Here is a 20000-nt window from a genome sequence, read left to right as displayed (position 1 = left end):
ATACATATATATATATACATATATATACATATATATATATTTATATATATTTGTGTGTATACACTGAGATAAAGAATTGGGAAGATCAATGTCATTACTTACTAAAAGTGGCTAATTTAAATTACCTTTAATTACATTAATTATCTCTGTTTAAATCCAAACCTGGTTGGCTATTCCCTGAACTTTAAGGCTATTCGCGCTTTTAATAAATCTTCCATTTTTCTATGCTCTTCTTTTTCCTGGAATAACAATTATTATTTAATTTATATGAATTTTTTCATAAAAGTACCACTTGGTACATGTTAATGTTATTGAATACTGTGCAGTGGAATTATCAAAGAAATTGAGTTTACTTATTTTACTCTGAACGCCAACAGATCTTAATATATCAAGTGGCTTATTACCCATGCCAAGTAATCTAACACTGAAATTCTTCATTGGGAATCGTCAAGAATAGTGAATAGTTTGTGCCGAGATGTTACCGCCTTGATTGCTGGTCAATCCATAATGTTCTGGTTAATAAAAGGAGCTGATGCGGTTCAAGAATTCATATAAGACGTAAGTGATTCAGTATTAGCATGAACTTCACCATTTACTTCTCCAATATTAATACAATCATCATGTTAAGCAAAAAACGAATTGTGTCCGTATACCCGGTCAGATCAGGAAAATGATTAATACCGTTGGAAAGTTTTGTTACACGTAGGCTGTTGTCTCTGTTTCTCTGAAAACTTTATTTAACCGTAGGGACTGGGTTCATTTACGGAACTAACTCGGTTTCATGTCCGAGTTCCAATTTTCTGCAAGGTTCCCACTAATATTTCTGTGTTATGTATTTCCTATAACTGCTATTGTTGGCATCATTGGCATGAGAAACCACGTTGTTAATTGAATTGTCCATATTGAAATTAATCGAACGATTTAACTCCCCAGCCTAGCTTTCCACATAATTGTTTTGACAAGTCCTGCTTGCATCGTTACTGCATGCTGATATGTGTGTGCCTGAAAGGTCATATAATATGTTTCTAATCCCAACAAGAGTGGGATCTAAAATCATACATTTTTATTTTAGATTTCTTGACCGAATCAACGACTGTTATGCCAGTTGAATTTATGTCCAACTTCTTTATAATCTATCTGTCAATAATTGTGTCATTAGAACTGATTGTTATATCTTTGGATTTAATACGAATGAGTCGAGGATACCATTTATACTGGTTTCCAGCCAGCCACAAGCATTCGCATCAGAAATGCACTTTCTTTCCGCAATACTATGCGAATATGAACCGTCTGAATGACACATGTATTGCGAATTTGTGTCTGATGTATTACGAACAAAAGCGGGAAGCATTACGGAAGCCGTCCGGGCTATTTAAAAACTCTTTTATTGTTGTCTCTGCATTTTCAGTGAACATTATCTTAGTTTCACCACATATTCATTTTCAGTCCTACATTTCTGCTTCCTTTATTCAAATCTTCTGTCATCTATTGTAAATATATATGTGTATATATATATATATATATATATATATATATATATTTATATATACACATACATATATATATATGTATATATATATATATATATAATATATATATATATATATATATATATATATATATGTATGTCTATATATACTAGATATATTTGTGTATGGTATAAATAGTGATATATACGTAAGATAGCTTCATCTCCGTACCAGTTAGTTTTTATATTGTAACATATTCATAATGAAAAAATTGATAACAATATCATCTTCCTCTATTACAAATTTTATATCTAACGTATTGCAGTATAATGCCATACTTGAAATAAATATAGTGAAAGCATGCACACCAAGTCACTTTCCATTCATAGAATTTTACCTATCAAATTTAATTCAGAGCACTTATCTAAATTTCCTCACGATCAATAATGCTGTAAGAATATTAATTGAATTTTGCTTTCGGAATCGACTGGCTTTCATGTCTTCTTGGAATTGCTGTGTACAGGAGGGTCTTTTGAAATATTCTTATTAGGAGAAATGAGGGCATGCCATCATTAAAAAAGCAGCGTTTCCCTAACAACTTAATAATAGCCTTACTTCATTGATGTAAATTTCTATATTGAATTTGGATGTTATTGCCTTGGCAACCTATTTATTGAGCACGTTCCATGATATGAGACGCACAAGTTTTTTTTTTTATTCCTCCAGGAAAACATAAACCATCAAACATAGCCTCTGTAACATGGTCTACCACTGTCTTGGGATAGAGTTTTCTTGCTTGAGGGTACACTTAGGCACACTATTCTATCTTATTTCTCTTTTTCGTGCATTTTTTTTTTTAAGCTTTTAAAATTCATATATGAAAGGTCTAATTTAATATTGTTGTCGACCATGAAAATATACAAAATTTTCGATATACTTCTGAATGAGAAAGTTGTGTATTTTTTTTATCCTAAAACAATGAAAATGGATTATATTTAATATTGGTATTTAATGAACGATATGTTATACTAGTTCCACGACGGACAGCTTTGGAAATACATCTGAGAAAATTATTATGATGTTTGTATCCCCTTTTGCAAATACGTTACGTTGAATGATAATTGACGCGAGTCCTGTTCTGGCTCACTTTTATTTACAATCTTGGGTTACCGTTATAAAAAACGCTATTGGTTCGCAAATTATACGCTATGTATTTGGAATGCATTCTCGTAGTGTGGATGTGTTAGGTATACTATATATTCGGTATACATTCACGATACATACGTTCATTCCGTTACCAATCGCAATTATCTGTGGGTTGTGGATAAAGGACAAACACAGCGAATAACAGTGGATGTATTTCGTATGAATTAAAAATGTTTTGAGTATGAAATTCGAATGTGTTACGAACTCCCACTGGCAACCAAAATTTTGAGCAGTTTAAAAATCTGGGATCGAAAGAAACACCAAGTGCGGATACCTTTGGAACTTTTGCGGAGGTTGGCCAATTGATTTCAGCATGAATCACGAATACCGAGTATGTTTAGCGAATTTCGTTCGCCATTCTGTCCCAATTCACCATCAAGTCCTGTGGGACACGGCCTTTGATTTATCTATACAAACATAATCATCTTCATCCCAAGAGGAACCCTTATTAATGGATCATTTGTACAGCATGTCATTGATCAAAACCGTTGTATTTATTAATGAATGTCATTTTCTCTCCATCAACTTGAAAATTGAGTGAAAACCTTCACTTTGATCTTTAGATTTGCCGGATATTCCATGTAAAAAGTTTTTTTTTTCTTTTTTTTTTTTTATTATCTCTGCTTCAATTCCCTGCGTTCAGCTGACCATTAACTAACTTTTGAAATGGAACTATTGCTGAATTAGCATCAACTAAAGATACTACGCTGAAATCTGTAGCAATTTTGCTTTCTATTTATTTCTTAACTTTCTTTTTACCTTTAATACGCTGTCTAACTTCTTGTTAATTGAGCCAATCACATATGTTAGACGATAAGAAACTAGTAAAAACAAAACTTCGACGAATAGTGAAGATTTAAAGAAACAATTCAACAGTTGTGCAATTTAGACACACTTAGTCAATCTCTCTCTCTCTCTCTCTCTCTCTCTCTCTCTCTCTCTCTCTCTCTCTCTCTCTCTCTCTCTCTCTATGGTGCACAAAGAAAGAGGGCATCTAATATTTGATCAAAGGAAACAGATATCTAATAATGACATATTACTTGTGCGAAGAACTATCCGAGGAATTTAGATGCTTATTGTGTCAGTGAACTAACGAAAGTATATTCGGTCACAAGTAGGTCGCCGTTGTTGTTGTGACGGTGATCGGCAATTTCAGTCGTCCTCAGCATCGAGGAATTCTAATTCTTCTTATTTCGACTATCAGAATGTTAAGGGATACAGTTAAACACATCTTAAGTTCGTCTTGAGGCCACTTCTCTTCGTGGGGCGGGCGTATAGTTCTGAGCTGCCCCTAAATGTTATGGCGAGAATCATACCGTTAGTCATTTTGGTGATTATCCCAAATAGAAGACTTGTTTTTATCAAAATAGAGTTGAACTAACTACTCAATAAGGTATCTGGCAACGGATCTAATTTCTTGTCATTTAAGCTATAAATGATTATTGGTCCTATATGAGCGGTTGAACGACAAGTTAAGCTGGCTCTTCAATTAAGCATTGTTGATGACTCATCTTTTAGGGATTGGGAGGGGAACTTTGATTCAATGTCAGGAAATATTCCAGAATATATGCTGACAGGCTTCTTGAACTGACTCTTCAAATAAGAATGGTTGAGGGCACATCTTTTACGGTTTAGGAAGGGAAGTTTAATTCAATGTCAGCAAATATTCCAGAATGTATGCTGACAGGCTTCTTAAGCTGACTCTTCAAATAAGAATTGTTGATGGCACATCTTTTACGGTTCGGGAAGTGGAGATTGATTCAGTGTCAGCAAATATTCCAGAGTGTATGCTTACAGGCTTCTTGAGATGACTCTTCAAATAAGAATGGTTGATGGCACATCTTTTACAGTTTGGGAAGGGAAGTTGGATTCAGTGCCAGCAAATAATCCAGAATGTATGCTGACAGGCTTCTTGAGCTGACTCTTCAAATGAGACTGGTTGATGGCACATCTTTAACGGTTTAGGGAGGGAAGTTTAATTTAACGTCAGCAAATATTCCAGAATGTATGCTGACAGGCTTCTTGAACTGACTCTTCAAATAAGAATTGTTGATGGCACATCTGTTACGCTTCGGGAAGTGGAGATTGATTCAGTGTCAGCAGATATTCCAGAATGTATGCTGAAAGGTTTCTTAAAATGACTCTTCAAATAAGAATTGTTGATGACACATCTTTTACGGTATGGGAAGGCAAGTTTGATTCAGTGTCAGCAATTATTCCAGAATGTATGCTGACAGGTTTCTTTAGGTGGCTCTTCAAATAAGCATTGTTGATGGCACATCTTTTACGGTTTGGGTAGGGAAGTTTGATTCAGTGTCAGCAATTATTCCAGCATGTATACTGACAGGTTTCCTTTTCTTCCGATCTTATTCCTTGTTGCTCATCCATAACCTCTAACCAGTTCCCTATCGAGAGTGAGAACAGAAATTTCCCCACTTTTAAAGATGGTCCGAAATGAATCCGCTGAGATCTTGTACGAATAATCTTTGAGATGTAAATATTTTGGGGCTCCAAACATCTTATGCACAAAGACCTTATGTTATCCCCGTTTTTTTTGCGCATTATTCATTGAAATATTTCCAATGGCAACCTTTGTACGATTTTATTTTCCGACCAGGCACCCAAGATGTCGGCACTACTAACCTGTCGATATTCTACCTTCAACGATTGTGCCCATGACTAGTCGCTCGATCTGTCAATAGTATTTGTAGTTACAGTACATGTTAGATAGTCGAAGGATTCTTGACAGTTAGTCGAAGACTATTTTCACGTGAAAACCACATCCATCACAACCTTGTAATGACTGATCACTAGGGTTTTCAATTATAATATCAATATAGAATAGAGACAAGTCTTAAATTCGCTTAGATTTTCGCAATGATTTCAATACTTCGTGCTAAGCCAAAATTCCATATCCCGTTCCATTCCTTTTCATTCTCCACCCCATTCATCTTTTCACTAACAAAAGAACAGCTCTCTCTCTCTCTCTCTCTCTCTCTCTCTCTCTCTCTCTCTCTCTCTCTCTCTCTCTCTCTCTCTCTCTCTCTCTCTCTCTCATAAATGTATGATTATATAGAATTAGAGAAATGTCTTTGATTTTATATCTATTGAAAGTATATTTGGCAAAGCCGCTTATAGCATTCATATTCCACTCTCCACACGATCAAAAGAAAATATCTTGCTTTGAAATTAATATTACGTAAATCAAAGCGAAATATAGCAAATCTTCATACATACAAACATACATACCTGCAAGTTAACACGCGGTCTTATGTCCTTCAGAAGAGCTTATCCTTGCGCACACAACTAAACCACTTACAAATCACTATGAATGACTTGAATGCATGATAGAAAACTATTGAAACTTCGGATCTTTTTTTTCGTAAATATGTTTTAAATTGTGTTAAATTGTAAAGCTGGCATTATCTGTCATATCAAACGTAACATACGACTGCTTGTTATTTTTGTCAGGAGTTAGAACACATCTTAAAAAGTCCTTGAGAATTTAGAGAATATTTATATGCATAAATGATTAAAAGGAATTATATACTTCAATACGTTCATTATGAATTCTTGAGTTGGATCATAGTCCCAAATCCTTTAAATGGAGATGAATGTTTAATCTACTACTTGATATCTATGTAATGATGAGGAAAATAACTTATCCACCTACCTTCGCCTGTGTTGCTGAATTGATGATATTAACAAACGTAGCAAGAGCAGCACGTGTAACCATTTTGATCACCAAATAATGTAACGAATCAAGTTACTCGATAATCAGAGAAGTACAAATAATGGTGAATTTAGCATGTCGAGAAATTAATTTTAATTTCGTTTTTTTTTTCGGTAAACCTTTTACGAAAAGAGATGTTGAAAAAATAAACATTTGTGGTTGATATTTCTTTCCTCTATTCTACATCATTAAGAGCAAAATGTGACTCTCCAGGTTTATAAAAAATAAATTTATATCTATGGGAAGATTCTTGGGTAATAACAATTGAGGTGATTCGTCAGCATTTGAACCAATTAGTCTACTCGGTGTAAATTACTAAAGAAATTAATATATCATGCTACAGAGATCCAATTAACGAAGTAAAACTCTTCTATGTTGAAGGTTACAAAAGAAATGAACCTTTCAAGTTAGTTACCGTGTTCATTTTACGCTATTGATAAGCCATATTGAGAGTGCTAATGCGTGTATAACTAGGAAGAAATTAGCAGGTTTCGTTATGAATAGAATTAAGAAAAAAAATTTATGTCAACGTGACCATTAGATCACGTTGTATAAGGGCTATATGAGTAATAGCTAGCAATTCTATACGGCCTAACGAAAGCTGGGATTTTCAAAAAAAAAAAAAGAATCAGATCTGAAGAGCCGTGCTAACGCACGCATATACGAACACACAGACTGTTGCAGTTGTTCCTGGTTACCTTTTTTGATTTTGAAAAGAGAAAGTTGATCTTTTCATCATCATTTTCTGTGCGTTATGTAGAATTATCATATGAGATAACCAGAAACAGAACTGAGGCATTCTCGATACTAAGTATTTCCAGGGGCCGAACGGGAAAAATCAAAATCACAAGAAATTTGCGTTTGACAATTGTCAATTTTCAAACTCAAATTTCGGCAATATATGAACGAACTTAAAAACGTTTTGGTTGTAAATGTATATTCAAGTACCATTTTTAATGTAAAAAGAAGAATGTTTTTAAAAGACATTGAAGCAATGAAAAAATAGTACTTTGAGCTCTGGAGACCCTTATTATTATGAACGCCTCAATTGCTTTAAGGTGTACCAGAAGAGTTACTGTAATAATTACCTAGCATTTAGTAGATAGTATATGATGGGGTTGAACATGGCGTTAGACATGGCCAGCCAGTAGAATGCTAGGTACATATGTTGGACGTAAGGCCTGGTGCTCAGTTTGGGATGGTGATGCACGACGATGAAGTACACGTGGTATGGAAGCCAACACAAGGCGAACAGTCCCACTAGTAATGCCAACATCTGTACTACCTGGGGATGGATGCAAAAGAACAGTGTTTAACCATCTTCACAAGACTGAAAACCTACATCGTCTGTAGTACCTGAGGATGCAGAAAAGAAACATAGATAACAGTATCCGAACTTGGGATTAAAAGATATCTTTCTGTTCTTGGAATTACATGGAAACATTATTTTAACATACATGTTTGGCAAACATTAGATAAAAAACAGTTTATGCAATACTTATTCTTAAAAAAATACAAAGATTCATAAAAATATGTCTAGAATCCTACAGTAAGAAGTGAGATTTTTTTTTTTTTTTTTGACGTGTGATATTTACCAAGGACTTGGAATATGAATTGTTTAGAAAATATAATTCTGAGTTAAAAGAATATCACTCGGTTTAGGTGTTTCCTATTATAGAATGCAAATTTTTTTCCAGTTTTGTCTGTAACATTGACCACGTGATAAGGTGGGATGGCCTGCGTGCAAAGAAAGATTCGGAAAAACTATCTCATTCCCCCACTTCTTCCTCATGAGCTTCCCATTAGTCTGACTCTGTGTACCCTTACTCGTAAAGTCATTCATCCCAACATCCAAGTCATTAACACCTTCGTGATCTTTTACAGTATCTACAGTACTAGTTTTTAGCGTCGGTATTGGTAGATTTTCAATCACTATTTTTTCTTTGTCAGTCTCTCTTTGATCTTATTCTCCTCACTCTCATAAGACACGCGTTTCTATGCCAGATCATGACTGTCATTAACGTCACTTTTGTCCTCAGTTATACGACCTAATTTGGTAGGGTTAAGTTTTAGCGTTTCATAAGTTTCAACAGGGGCATAAATGCTTTTTATTTTTGAGTCGACTCCTTTGCTCTGTCACCACTTATAGATGGTTCTACTCAAATATTTCTACTACAATCACCAACATCCAGGTGTTTTATCACGCTTGCGTTTTGACACAATAGGGTTGTGGTGGCTGATGTGGTAACGTCCCTGACTGGTAAACGCTCAAACTCGTTAGTTTCTTTTGCCGCTGCAACCTCACCATCCTTGTGAGCTAAGGATGGGGTTTTTTGGGGAGCCTGTAGGTCTATCTGCTGAGTCATCAGCAGCCATCGCCTGGCCCTCCTTGGTCCTACCTTGGGTGGAGAGGGGCTTGGGTGCTGATCACATGTCTCTAGGGGATTGTCTTACTCGATTGGGCAATGTCACTATCCCTTGCCCCTGCCATTCATGAGCGCCTTTAAACCTTAAACCCGAAAACCCTTTTAACATTTTGATTATAGGCTTGAACGATAGTTGTACTATTCAGTAATGAAACATGTAAATATCAGCGGAAAGTCTTGAAAAATAACAGAGATACATCTTACACCAGCCATAACTACCGGCGTTCCGTGAGCATTCTTGTTTTATTTAGTTACTTTCTAATATATGTGGTTTTTCTTTCATTAAATATACTTTGAGAAATCGTAAGACTGTACATTTTTTATCGTAACATAACATGCGAGATTGTTTTTTTCTTCCATTTTACCGTTTTCATCGTGGTTAGTCTGCATTAAATAGAGCGATAAAAAAAATTTCTTTCAATCATCGTTTAGTAATTTTGAAAGGCCGAGATGTTGAAATATTAAAAGAGGAAGCCTTTAATTGACGAAGAGGATTAGAAGGAAAATCTCTCTCTCTCTCTCTCTCTCTCTCTCTCTCTCTCTCTAAGGAAGCATTCAATTGATGAAGAAGATTAGAAGAATAAAATCTCTCTAATATATATATAAATTATATATATATATATATATATATATATATATATATATATATATATATATATATATATATATATATATATATATGGGGTTCCTTGGGATGAGATAAATTGTCTCAGGGGTTCCTCAGAGTGACAAAGGCTAGGTTAGTAACCACTCCCTTAGACAATCATTAGCTGCTTAGCACTGTTAGGAACACATGTTGATATATGGACGATATCCGTGATACTGAAGCCTATTCTGAATTTTTTTAAATGAGACGCATTTGCACCGACTCGCAGCGGTGCCCTTTTAGCTCGGAAAAGTTTCCTGATCGCTGATTGGTTAGAATTATCTTGTTCAACCAATCAGCGATCAGGAAACTTTTCCCAGCTTAAAGGGCACCCCTGCGAGTCGGTGCAAATCTACCTCACTAAAAAGAATTGACTATAGTGCGTCTTTTGTCTTATCCTAGTGATGTTATCATGCACTCAGGAGCGATTTTAACCACTAACACACCTGTTAAGATTGGTAATATTTAGTACAATTGTTTTGATTAAAATATGAATTAAAACCGGATGTACAAGTAGATTACATTCAGTGATGCTAAACGGATTAAAAGCACCCAACGGTCGAAGGGTTAAGATAGTAATATTATTCTTAATAACAAAAGCTAAGGTACAACCCTAATTGGAAAAGCAGAATGCTACAAGCCTAAGGGCTCCAACGGGGAATTGTTGGAAGGAAACAGAGAAGTAATGACTAAAGTTTATAAAAATAATGTTAAATTATTAAATATATTGAGATAAGTAACAAAGTAGAGATAAGTAACAAAGTTAGAGTGACTTACTCATATATTAACCATGAAACAAGGATTCACCGCAAACATTACAACAAATAACTTGATGAAGATCATTCTACAATCTGATCACAGCTGGAATAAAGCTTCTAGTTTACCCTTAATATTGAGCCTTATGGTGGAGAAGGCAAGACTATTAGAATTAACCGCATAGAATATACCACATAGTGGATGCCTAGAATTATGAAAAATCTTACGCAATTTGCATAAAGAACTAAACTGAACTATGATGCAAGAGAATGCCATGTCAGGAATAAGGAGTTTAATACAGCACAAGTAATAATTTAAAAAATCCAAATGAGAGTCAGTAACTGAAGACCAAGCAGGAAAAATGTATTTAAAGTGTTGCTGAAGGAGAGAATTAGAATATTCTGTATGGATAGATTTATCACCAAAAATCTTGATAGACTTTTTGTGCAATTGAAGAAGAAACAGACCCGATATGTCTCTCAACAGTAAATTTTCAGTTAAGAATTGCAACTAGAATTTCAGAAAATTATAAACTTGTAAAGAGACATTGTAAAAGAAATCTCTGGATGTTGAGTCACTGTGATTGACCTACTTACGGTCATACCTTGAGTTTTGTTAGGGTTCAACTTCATTCCCCATAATTTGTATCTACATTAATTCTAGCTAGGTCTCTATGAAGGGGTTCTGAAAATACAGATCAACACTTAGGAGATGGAATTGATGCAAAGAGAATATTATCCTCTGCATATGCCACATGTATCATACATATATAATGTGAAAATTAATGACCCAGGAACATTACCCTGAGGAACACACGATATTACATTTCTATAGTCGGAAGGGTGCCCATCGATAGCTACCCTTTGCAATGTATTACTTACAAATTCAATAATGGTGCCAGGAAGAGACCCACTTGCTCTTCTCTAAGTATACAAACAACTGCTCCTTGATTAACACAAAGGCAGAACTTAAATCAAAGCTAATCGTACAAAAATCTGAGCCCAATCCAGGGGTATATATATATATATATATATATATATATATATATATATATATATATCTATATATATATATATATATATATATATATATAGATATATATATATATATATATATATATATATAGATATATATATATATATATATATATATATATATATATATATATATTGTACAGTATAGGTTTAGAATTTACTAAACCCAAACTGCAAACAAGGGAACAGATGATTTCCCTGAACATAAGAATGTAAACATTATGGGAGCAACCGAAATTGGGTGGTAATTAGTAGAGCTATAGTTAACATTATCACATTTACCAAGTGGAGTAGCATCAATTCACCAACAAGTGCAAAAAGAATCCCTTTTCACCAATTTGTGAAAAATGACAGAGGAGCTAAGGAAAAATACAATTTTGGTTTATACATCCGTAAGCATCAAGGTCCAGTAAAACTTTTGTATTCATGGAAACCAATAGCTAATCCATAATAATTTAGTTTCAGGGAGACAGGAGTGAGAAAGATCAAGTTTCACATTACTCGGCATAATGTCAAACAGAGCCAAACAGGTAGTATTTTCCTGTAGACAATGAGCAACAAGGCCATATGATTTAAAAAAGTATGGAACTATTAATTCTACACCAAAGAGTAGGGATTTAAGAGTAGCATACCATTTATGGTCCAGGGGTGTACTAAATGGGATTTTCTTTCTTGGTCAAGTTTTATTTCTTTTAGTTAAAGCATAAACTCTCGGAATTTTACTTAAAATTTCCCATATACTGTTTATACCTCTTACATAACAAATAATTGACTCAAATGCATCTTCAGTGTCTAAAGCCGTACAATTTTTCCATATTAGTAATTATGTCTTATTCTGTACTTTTTTCAATCAAAATCTTGCCAAACACCTTCCCTGGTATACGAATTAATGTTTTGCTCATAAAATTCATTCATTTTCCTTTGCCACAGTTACCTAGAATAATTATTCCTATTGGGCAGCATCTCTGTTTTTCTCCTACCAGTCTTCAGGATATTACTTGTATTCCCTTAAACTCTTAGTGTCTTCTGTTTCCACTTAATAATGGCCCTGCTTACATCCTTAACCAGTCGCTTACACTAAACTTTTCTAGTGTTGCATTGTTCTTTTCTCATTCTTCTATCCTGCATATTCAACAAATCTTTAGGTGCTCTGTCCATTGATCCAGCATTGCATTTTCCTTGAACAGCATCTTTCTACATGCTTCTTATATTTTGAGAGCCATTTGGCTGTTGACCTTCCTGTCTTCCTTTACTTCCCAGTAAAACTGCGATTTGTTTTCCTTAAAGTTCCTATACATCTTCTCCCTCTGTTTATTATTGGCCTTTCTTTTTTCACCCACTCTGCTTATTATTGTTCATACTTTTTTCTCCCTCCTCCTTATTCTTACTAACCTATCTATCTTACTGTATTCCTGCAACTGTTCTCCTGTGTCATTCTGCTACTGTTTCGAATTATTTCAATTTTATTTTCTCTGTAACTTTTATCCTAGACTAAAATTTATCTATTTTTTCCATACATGTTTTTTTTTCACTTCCCTCTTATCAAATTCCTTATCTATTATATTCAGAGCTACATTTTCACTCTATTCCCTACTTTATTTTTGCTGCAACTTATTAATGACTAAATATACATCTTGTCAGTCCTTCCTTTTACTTATAGTCTTTAATTTCACAAATTCTAGCAAACTCTTCCTCTTATATTTTCTCTTTCTCAAATATACTTGTAAATGCTCTTCTGGGTAAAGGATGTTTTTAGAAAAAGTCAGGCTTATTTACAAGCATATTTTCTTGGGCACATTTGTATATATGGTCAATCTATTGGATATTGTCTTGCTAGGGCATTGTCACTGCCCCTTGCCTCTGCCATTCATGAGTAACCTTTGAACCTTTAAAAGGGCTCGGACATGTCATAATAATTGCATTAGATTATGTAATTTACTATGTAACTTATGACAGTAAAATATATATAATCTTTTTTTGCACCTAAATACAGGAATTCCATCGTCTTGGATATATTTTACTGTTATAATTAGATAGTAAACTACATTATCTAGAACTATAACATTTAATGTAATTATTATGGAGTCCCTGCCTTCAATGATAATTTCTCGGTGTATCTTACTATTGTTGTTGAATTTGAGGTTTTAGTGTGGTTGAATGAAAAGACTTATAGAAAATATCAAGTAAAATAATCCCTCAGATAAGGTTGTTTTTTAACTAGATATTGAAGAACATGTCATGAGACAGTTGTAAAATTAGTCTATTCTAGAGAAAAATTAGCTTGACAAATGAACTTGGAAAAATGATAGTTTTTTAAAAAGAAATGATTGCGAATGTATGTAGATGTTAATTAGAAGAACAACTTTTTCGTTTCAAAGATTTATTGAAGAGAGTAATTGTGAGTTTCTATCATTTTTGTTTAAGGTTAACAATGTTGGATTCTTAACGACTTAAAAAAATCCGAATACATTAGCATTGCAACAAGGGCAGCTTAATGACATTGTTCTTAACTAAGTATTTTTATGTAATATACATTTATGTTTTGGGCTCTTGATTCCAGCGTGTTGTTAGTAGGATAAACAAAAAATGTATTTATTATTTTCACTAATTTTTACCACGTGATGCTTGATTTTCTTATTCAGTATAATATATGAGAAACTACCAAAGAAAACAGGTTAAAAGTTATTAGAAGTAGACCCAGATATTTTTGTAGCCTCGCGAAAACCAATACTAAAAATCAGTTTATGGTTTTACTTCTCATTTTACATCGTTGTCATTTACCATGTATACGATGTAAATTGATTCATTGTTATCTCGTATTTGTCAATATGCATTTAATGTATGTAAAACCCTGCAATAGTTGCACTGTGTTTATTTTGCTTGTAGTAGCCAGTACTCAACATTTTATTATCAGATCAACATTAAATTATACCCGCTTACTCTAAAGACAGGGAGTATAATTGGGTCGTGTACTACCTTAAAAGAATCTCCTGAAATAGAATATAACGTGTTTGTGTTTATAGATATTAACTTAATTATCACACCCTATTTTTAGGAAATTAAAAGAAAAGTTTCAATACCTTTCGTTTGCTTTTGAAGTTATCTGTTTGGCGTGATGTTTTCGCAACGGCTGGATCACACAGTTTACAACCTGTAGGGAAATAATTTCTTTATTATTGCTATTTTATATTTTACTCTTTTGCTGGCAGAATGTGTTACTCTTCTATTTTTAGCAAATCTAATGGCGTGAGTCTGCTAGTCCCTTGTTCGTCTCCATCAGTGCTCTCACCTAATAGAGAAGTATTTGAATCACTGCATTGATCAACAGAATCCCAATGGGATTTAAATGAATAGGAATAAATCCTTTTGGTTTGCTTTGGACTAGAACCTGGGACCATTGCGTGACCAGTATACATATTGGTATCAATATTGATTTTATTGTTGACCTCTTAAAAAACGAAAGAAAAATTATTGCTACATTAGATAAATAGGGTTAGGAACATATAGGCGAGAACCTAGTTCGAAAATTAAGTAACTATAATAAGGTTGATTAGAAGTGTTGATAAAAGAATAGATTATAATTTTGTGTGATATTGGTGAAAAGAAAAACACATGTACTACTTATGAAAATGATAATGTGAATGTTGAATACAACACTTGAGCATTTGTAATGAGTTAAACCCGAAATATGATAAGAAAATGAATACGTTTTAAGGCCAAGTAATTAGTAACATTAAACAGCTGAAAGGTCTTGAGTCCTAGAATCAAAATAAATTCTGTAAATTTCATGAGTGTTTCACTTCTGATAAAGACCGTTTATTAAAATCACGGCTTAATTTTAATTATGATTATGGATTATGGTGTCTTGAGATTGAAATTTTCCTCAAAATTGCTTTCCTAATGGAGAAATTATAGAAAATTACTATCTTCGATGACGTCCAATCACTGCTCTTTGTTGAAACACCTACCAATGGGGGAGAATATAAAAGGTCCATTATAGCCAAGAGCATAAAGTTTAATAATGCCTGCATCCCCATATGTAGTTTGCTCTTGTAGATACATGTCAATGTTACCAGAATCTAGATAGAATCTAGATACATTCTCAAAGAGTACTTCAAGTAGAAATCTACCCACTTTATTGGATCTATCACTGCTTTAAAAGGTGTATATGGCTACATAAAAGCCTATTAACCTATATGCCCAATATTTCAAATTGTGAAATGATTGCCCAATTTAAATTGTTAAAACAGCGTAACATTTTAAGTTAAAATTTGAGGAAATTGAGATATTGTTGAGAAGAACATGAATTTCATTGGATAGTTGATAACATTGCTCTTTAATATATTTGTTTTATTTTTTTCTATTTATGTATTATAATTTATTCTTTACCCCTCCATTATTTGTGCAGTGTACTGCTTTCCTTATTAGGGAAATTACACTTGCAGCATTCTTTATTATTTAGTGTACTTGAACAATACCTTGGCTCCCTCTTAGTGATCTGTACTAAGAAGGCTCCTTATACTACCCATAGGGTCTAGATGCACATTACATCGAGAAAGATGTAGTTGCTATGGGTCATTCCTTTGGCATCCCCTTTGACAACATTTAAATGAGTATTGTTCAGGAATGCATTTTTAAGGATCCTAACCTTTCCTCCTATAGTGCATACCTTCGTTCATGTAGACAACAAAGAAGAAATGACCAATTTAAAGCAAACTTTAAAATATTGTAGTATCCTTTGCTAGCCTTGCTAGAAGGAGCCTTCCTTTAAAAATCTTTTGATGTACTCATCTCTAAGACTTTTCCATGCTTAAATTCAGTAGCATACACAAAGGACACAAACTTAGGCATTCTCCTAAGTGACCGTAGTGAATGTTCCAAAGGATTCATGACGAGTGATATCACTGCATTTATTTATGAAGTATTTTCCATTTTATTCTTCTCATTAAATATACAAGCAACTTGACTGTGCCTCCCAGTTTACGGTTAATAATAAAAAATCTATCTGCAGCTTTATGATACAAACAAAAAAATCTTATGTTAAATAATCCTTGCAACTGAATTAGATAGGATTATGTTGGCTACATGGACTCTGAATACAGATAAGAGGAATGTACCCAGTATGAGTTCAATTTGTACTACGTATAACCTTTAAACCCCTATTAGATTATCAGTATAATAATCTGATTACAAAAATTTTAAGACATTAATCCTACTGATTGAAAAGATAGTCGAGAGTTGTCTACCAGTAGGAAAGAGAAATGCGATCTTCTAGTTTGAAAGTCTAGGCCTAGGATGCTCCAGGGTTTACATTTGGATGACAACTTTGCATACAAAAAAAGCCACATCCAAGGAGTCATTGGGAGGCATTATGAAAAGAAACAAAACAGCAAACCTGTAAGGCAGAGCCTAATATACAATATACCATGGATATGATTGATAGTAACCAGGACTGCTTATTACTACACATTCTTGATGCAATATGTATTTTGAATGATAAACCCTCCCAAAATAGCATTGGTATTGAGAGGATATCCAAAGTCATTTGTCATTATCTTGGAATATTTTTGAGGTGAAGCCATTTGAAAACTAAGAGGAATCTCAAACGGGCGCAAACTCTTTCCTTCTTGGTTGACTGTAAATATTGTCTTTGCATTTTCCCTTTGACTCGGTTTTACTTTAACCACCTCCTAAATTTCATCAGGTTTCTCTTGTTTTGCTGTTTAGGGTACGTGTGGGAGAAGGGATCATAGCTGGAAATGGATTTGTATTCAAAGCTTTTTGTAAGAAATATAAGTGGTGTCAGACTGTCCACTTTACTTCAATCCTAGGTGTATGAGTGTCGTTCCAGATGCCCATCATTACAGATGAATGGGAGATTATTGCATGTTTGCATGGGCTTAGTCAGAACAAGGTTGAACCTCAACCTTTCAACGTGAAAGCAGGGACAACAGGTTTAAGTCATGTACAGCATTCTTTGTAACATGTAACGTTTGAGCCTCAACCTCTCAACGTGAAAGCAGGGAAAACAGGTCCAAGTCATGTACAGCATTGTTTGTAACATGTAACGTTTGAACCTCAACCTCTCATCGTGAAAGAAGGGAAAACAGGTTCAAGTCATGTACAGCGTTGTTTGTAATTTTTAACATTTCAACCCATATCTTTCAACGTGAAAGCAGGGACAACAGGTTCAAGTCATGTACAGCTTTTTTTTTTTTTTTTTTTTAATATGTAACGTTTGAGCCTCAACCTTTCAAAGTGGAAGCAGGGACAGCCGGTTCAAATCATTTACGACATTGTTTGTAATATGTAACGTTTAAACCTGAACCTTTCAACGTGAAAGCAGGGACAACAGGGTCAAATCATGTACAGCGTTGATTGTAATATGTAACGTTTGAACTCGAACCTTTTACCGTGAAAGCAGAGACAACAGGTTTAAATCATGTACGGCGTTGATTGTAATATGTAACGTTTGAAATTGAACCTTTCAATGTGAAAGCAGGGGCAGCAGGTTCAAATCGTGTGTCGTGTAGTTTGTAACACGCAATTTATGTATCCGAACCATTGATTCAAATCATGTATTTTGTAACACGTAACATATGAATCCGAACCTTTCAAATTGAAGCAGGGACAACAGGTTTAAATCATGTTCAGTGTAGTTTGCAGCTCTTAATTCCATTGATGTTTACTATTTTTTCCCTAATGTATTGCACAGTTTTTGGCATGCTTATTGATTACAAGATCTTGTCTGCAGCTACTGTTCAATTAATTCAATTGATTAGTTATCATTGGATTCTAGAGCATCCTTTCATTTGATTTTCAAAATTCTAAATATTATTTAGAATGATGAGGCTTCAGTCAGGCAAACACCCCCCCCCCCCCACAAAGACTACCGGGCTCCGTCAAAAGAAGTACCCTCCCTCCCCCATGCTTGGGGCTTGCACACATTCCTTTCAATGCAGTATTGCATACACCCCCTCCCTTCCACCTCAACCCTCATATCCTCGCATTCTTCAAGCTCGGTATATCAGTCATGAAGTTGCTTTGAACCCGGAAAACCTTTCCAGATTTACCTCAATTTCACCTTTCGTATCTCTCAAGAATTTGGACTCAAAGAATTCATAATTACACTTAGGCAGAACCAACCCTCCAACCCCAGATCTACCTCTAAAAACAGAGGTAATGTCATTTAGATATAGCTTCTGTTTTTCGCTCTTATACTGTACTTACTTTAAAATTTTCACTCTACGGTAACTGAAACATTTCTCCATTCTAATTCTAATACATAGTTTGTTTTTTTTTATCTTTTTTACTTATATATTTACACCTATTTTCTTTTTAACAATATAAAGCATCGTCTAAGCTGATATAGATTCTAATAAAGACCCAATATTAGCACACTTTAGTTCCAGCGAACTTTGAAATAGGCACCACAGTTCTGTGTAAGACTGATCTCCATTCTGATCATACCGTATTTGAAGTGTAGCGAAACCTTAACGCCTATTTTATATATATATATATATATATATATATATATATATATATATATATATATACTGTATATATACATATATATATATTTATATACATATATATACATATATATATATGTATATATATATATATATATATATATATATATATATATTTATATACATATATATATATTTCTCTTTGTATAAGAACGGGTATTTTTGTTAGTAAAATAAAACCTATATGAACACATATACGCTCAAATGAATGAAATGGACATCCGACAGTAATTACTGACCTTTCAATAACAGAAAAGGATATCACAAAAATAGGGGACGGATTGTTGTGGTGTGTGGTTTCAAAGCAAATTAAATGCTACTGAAGCACCAATCTATATATATATATATATATATATATATATATATATATATATATATATGTATGTGTATATATATGTATATATATACACATATATACATGTATATATATACACATATATACATATGTGTATATATATATATATATATATATATATATATACATGTATATATATGTGTATATATATACATATATATATATATACATATATATATATATATATATATATATATATATATATATATATATAGATTGGTGCTTCTGTAGTATTTATATACATATATATATGTATGTATATACATATATATACACATATATACATATATATATATATATATATATATATATATACATATATATATATATATATATATATATATATTATACGTGATTAAGATAACAAAATAATAGTAGTGAGGATTATTGTATTAATGGTTGAGACTGCTACTAATCTTTAAAAATTTTTTTAGACTACCTCTTGTTTGTCTTAAAGTTTTTTAGTCAATATATGATAGATCTAATTTAATGTTGCTATTCTTAAAATCTTTTATTTTAATTGTTCATTACTTCTCTTGTTTATTTATTTCCTTGTTTCCTATCCTCACTTTGTCATTTTTCCCCTGTTTGATCCCTTGGACTTCTAGCATCCTGCTTTTCCAACTAAGATTGTATTGTTGTTGTCATCAGTTGATTTCTAATTCTATTTTTTTTTCACATTTGACTTGCATGTTACGCTGTATTTAGCGATTATTATATCTAAATTTATCATTTTACTGTATTCTTTGTATATTTTTAATACTAGCTGATTTATAATGAAAAAATTCACGTTTTCACATGTGCTATTTAACATTAAACTGTATTTGGCCATCTCGTAACAAT

General features: G+C 33.3%; 1 protein-coding gene across 1 annotated transcript in view; it reads right to left on the bottom strand.

Annotated features, from left to right (window-relative positions):
• Positions 1-20000, bottom strand: part of LOC137645263 (tachykinin-like peptides receptor 86C) — a 79984-nt gene that overhangs the window by 5682 nt on the left and 54302 nt on the right. The window contains exons 8-9 of the mRNA XM_068378087.1: positions 14351-14421; positions 7497-7693 (exon numbers count right to left, since the gene is read on the bottom strand). Of these exons, the coding sequence (XP_068234188.1) occupies positions 7497-7693; positions 14351-14421 (268 nt within the window). The remainder of the gene's footprint in view (positions 1-7496; positions 7694-14350; positions 14422-20000) is intronic.

The sequence above is a fragment of the Palaemon carinicauda genome, chromosome 1 (assembly GCF_036898095.1).
Source record: "Palaemon carinicauda isolate YSFRI2023 chromosome 1, ASM3689809v2, whole genome shotgun sequence".
NCBI lineage: Eukaryota > Metazoa > Arthropoda > Malacostraca > Decapoda > Palaemonidae > Palaemon > Palaemon carinicauda.
The sequence above is the reverse complement of the archived record's forward strand: the minus strand, read 5'-3'. Positions and strand labels throughout refer to the sequence as shown.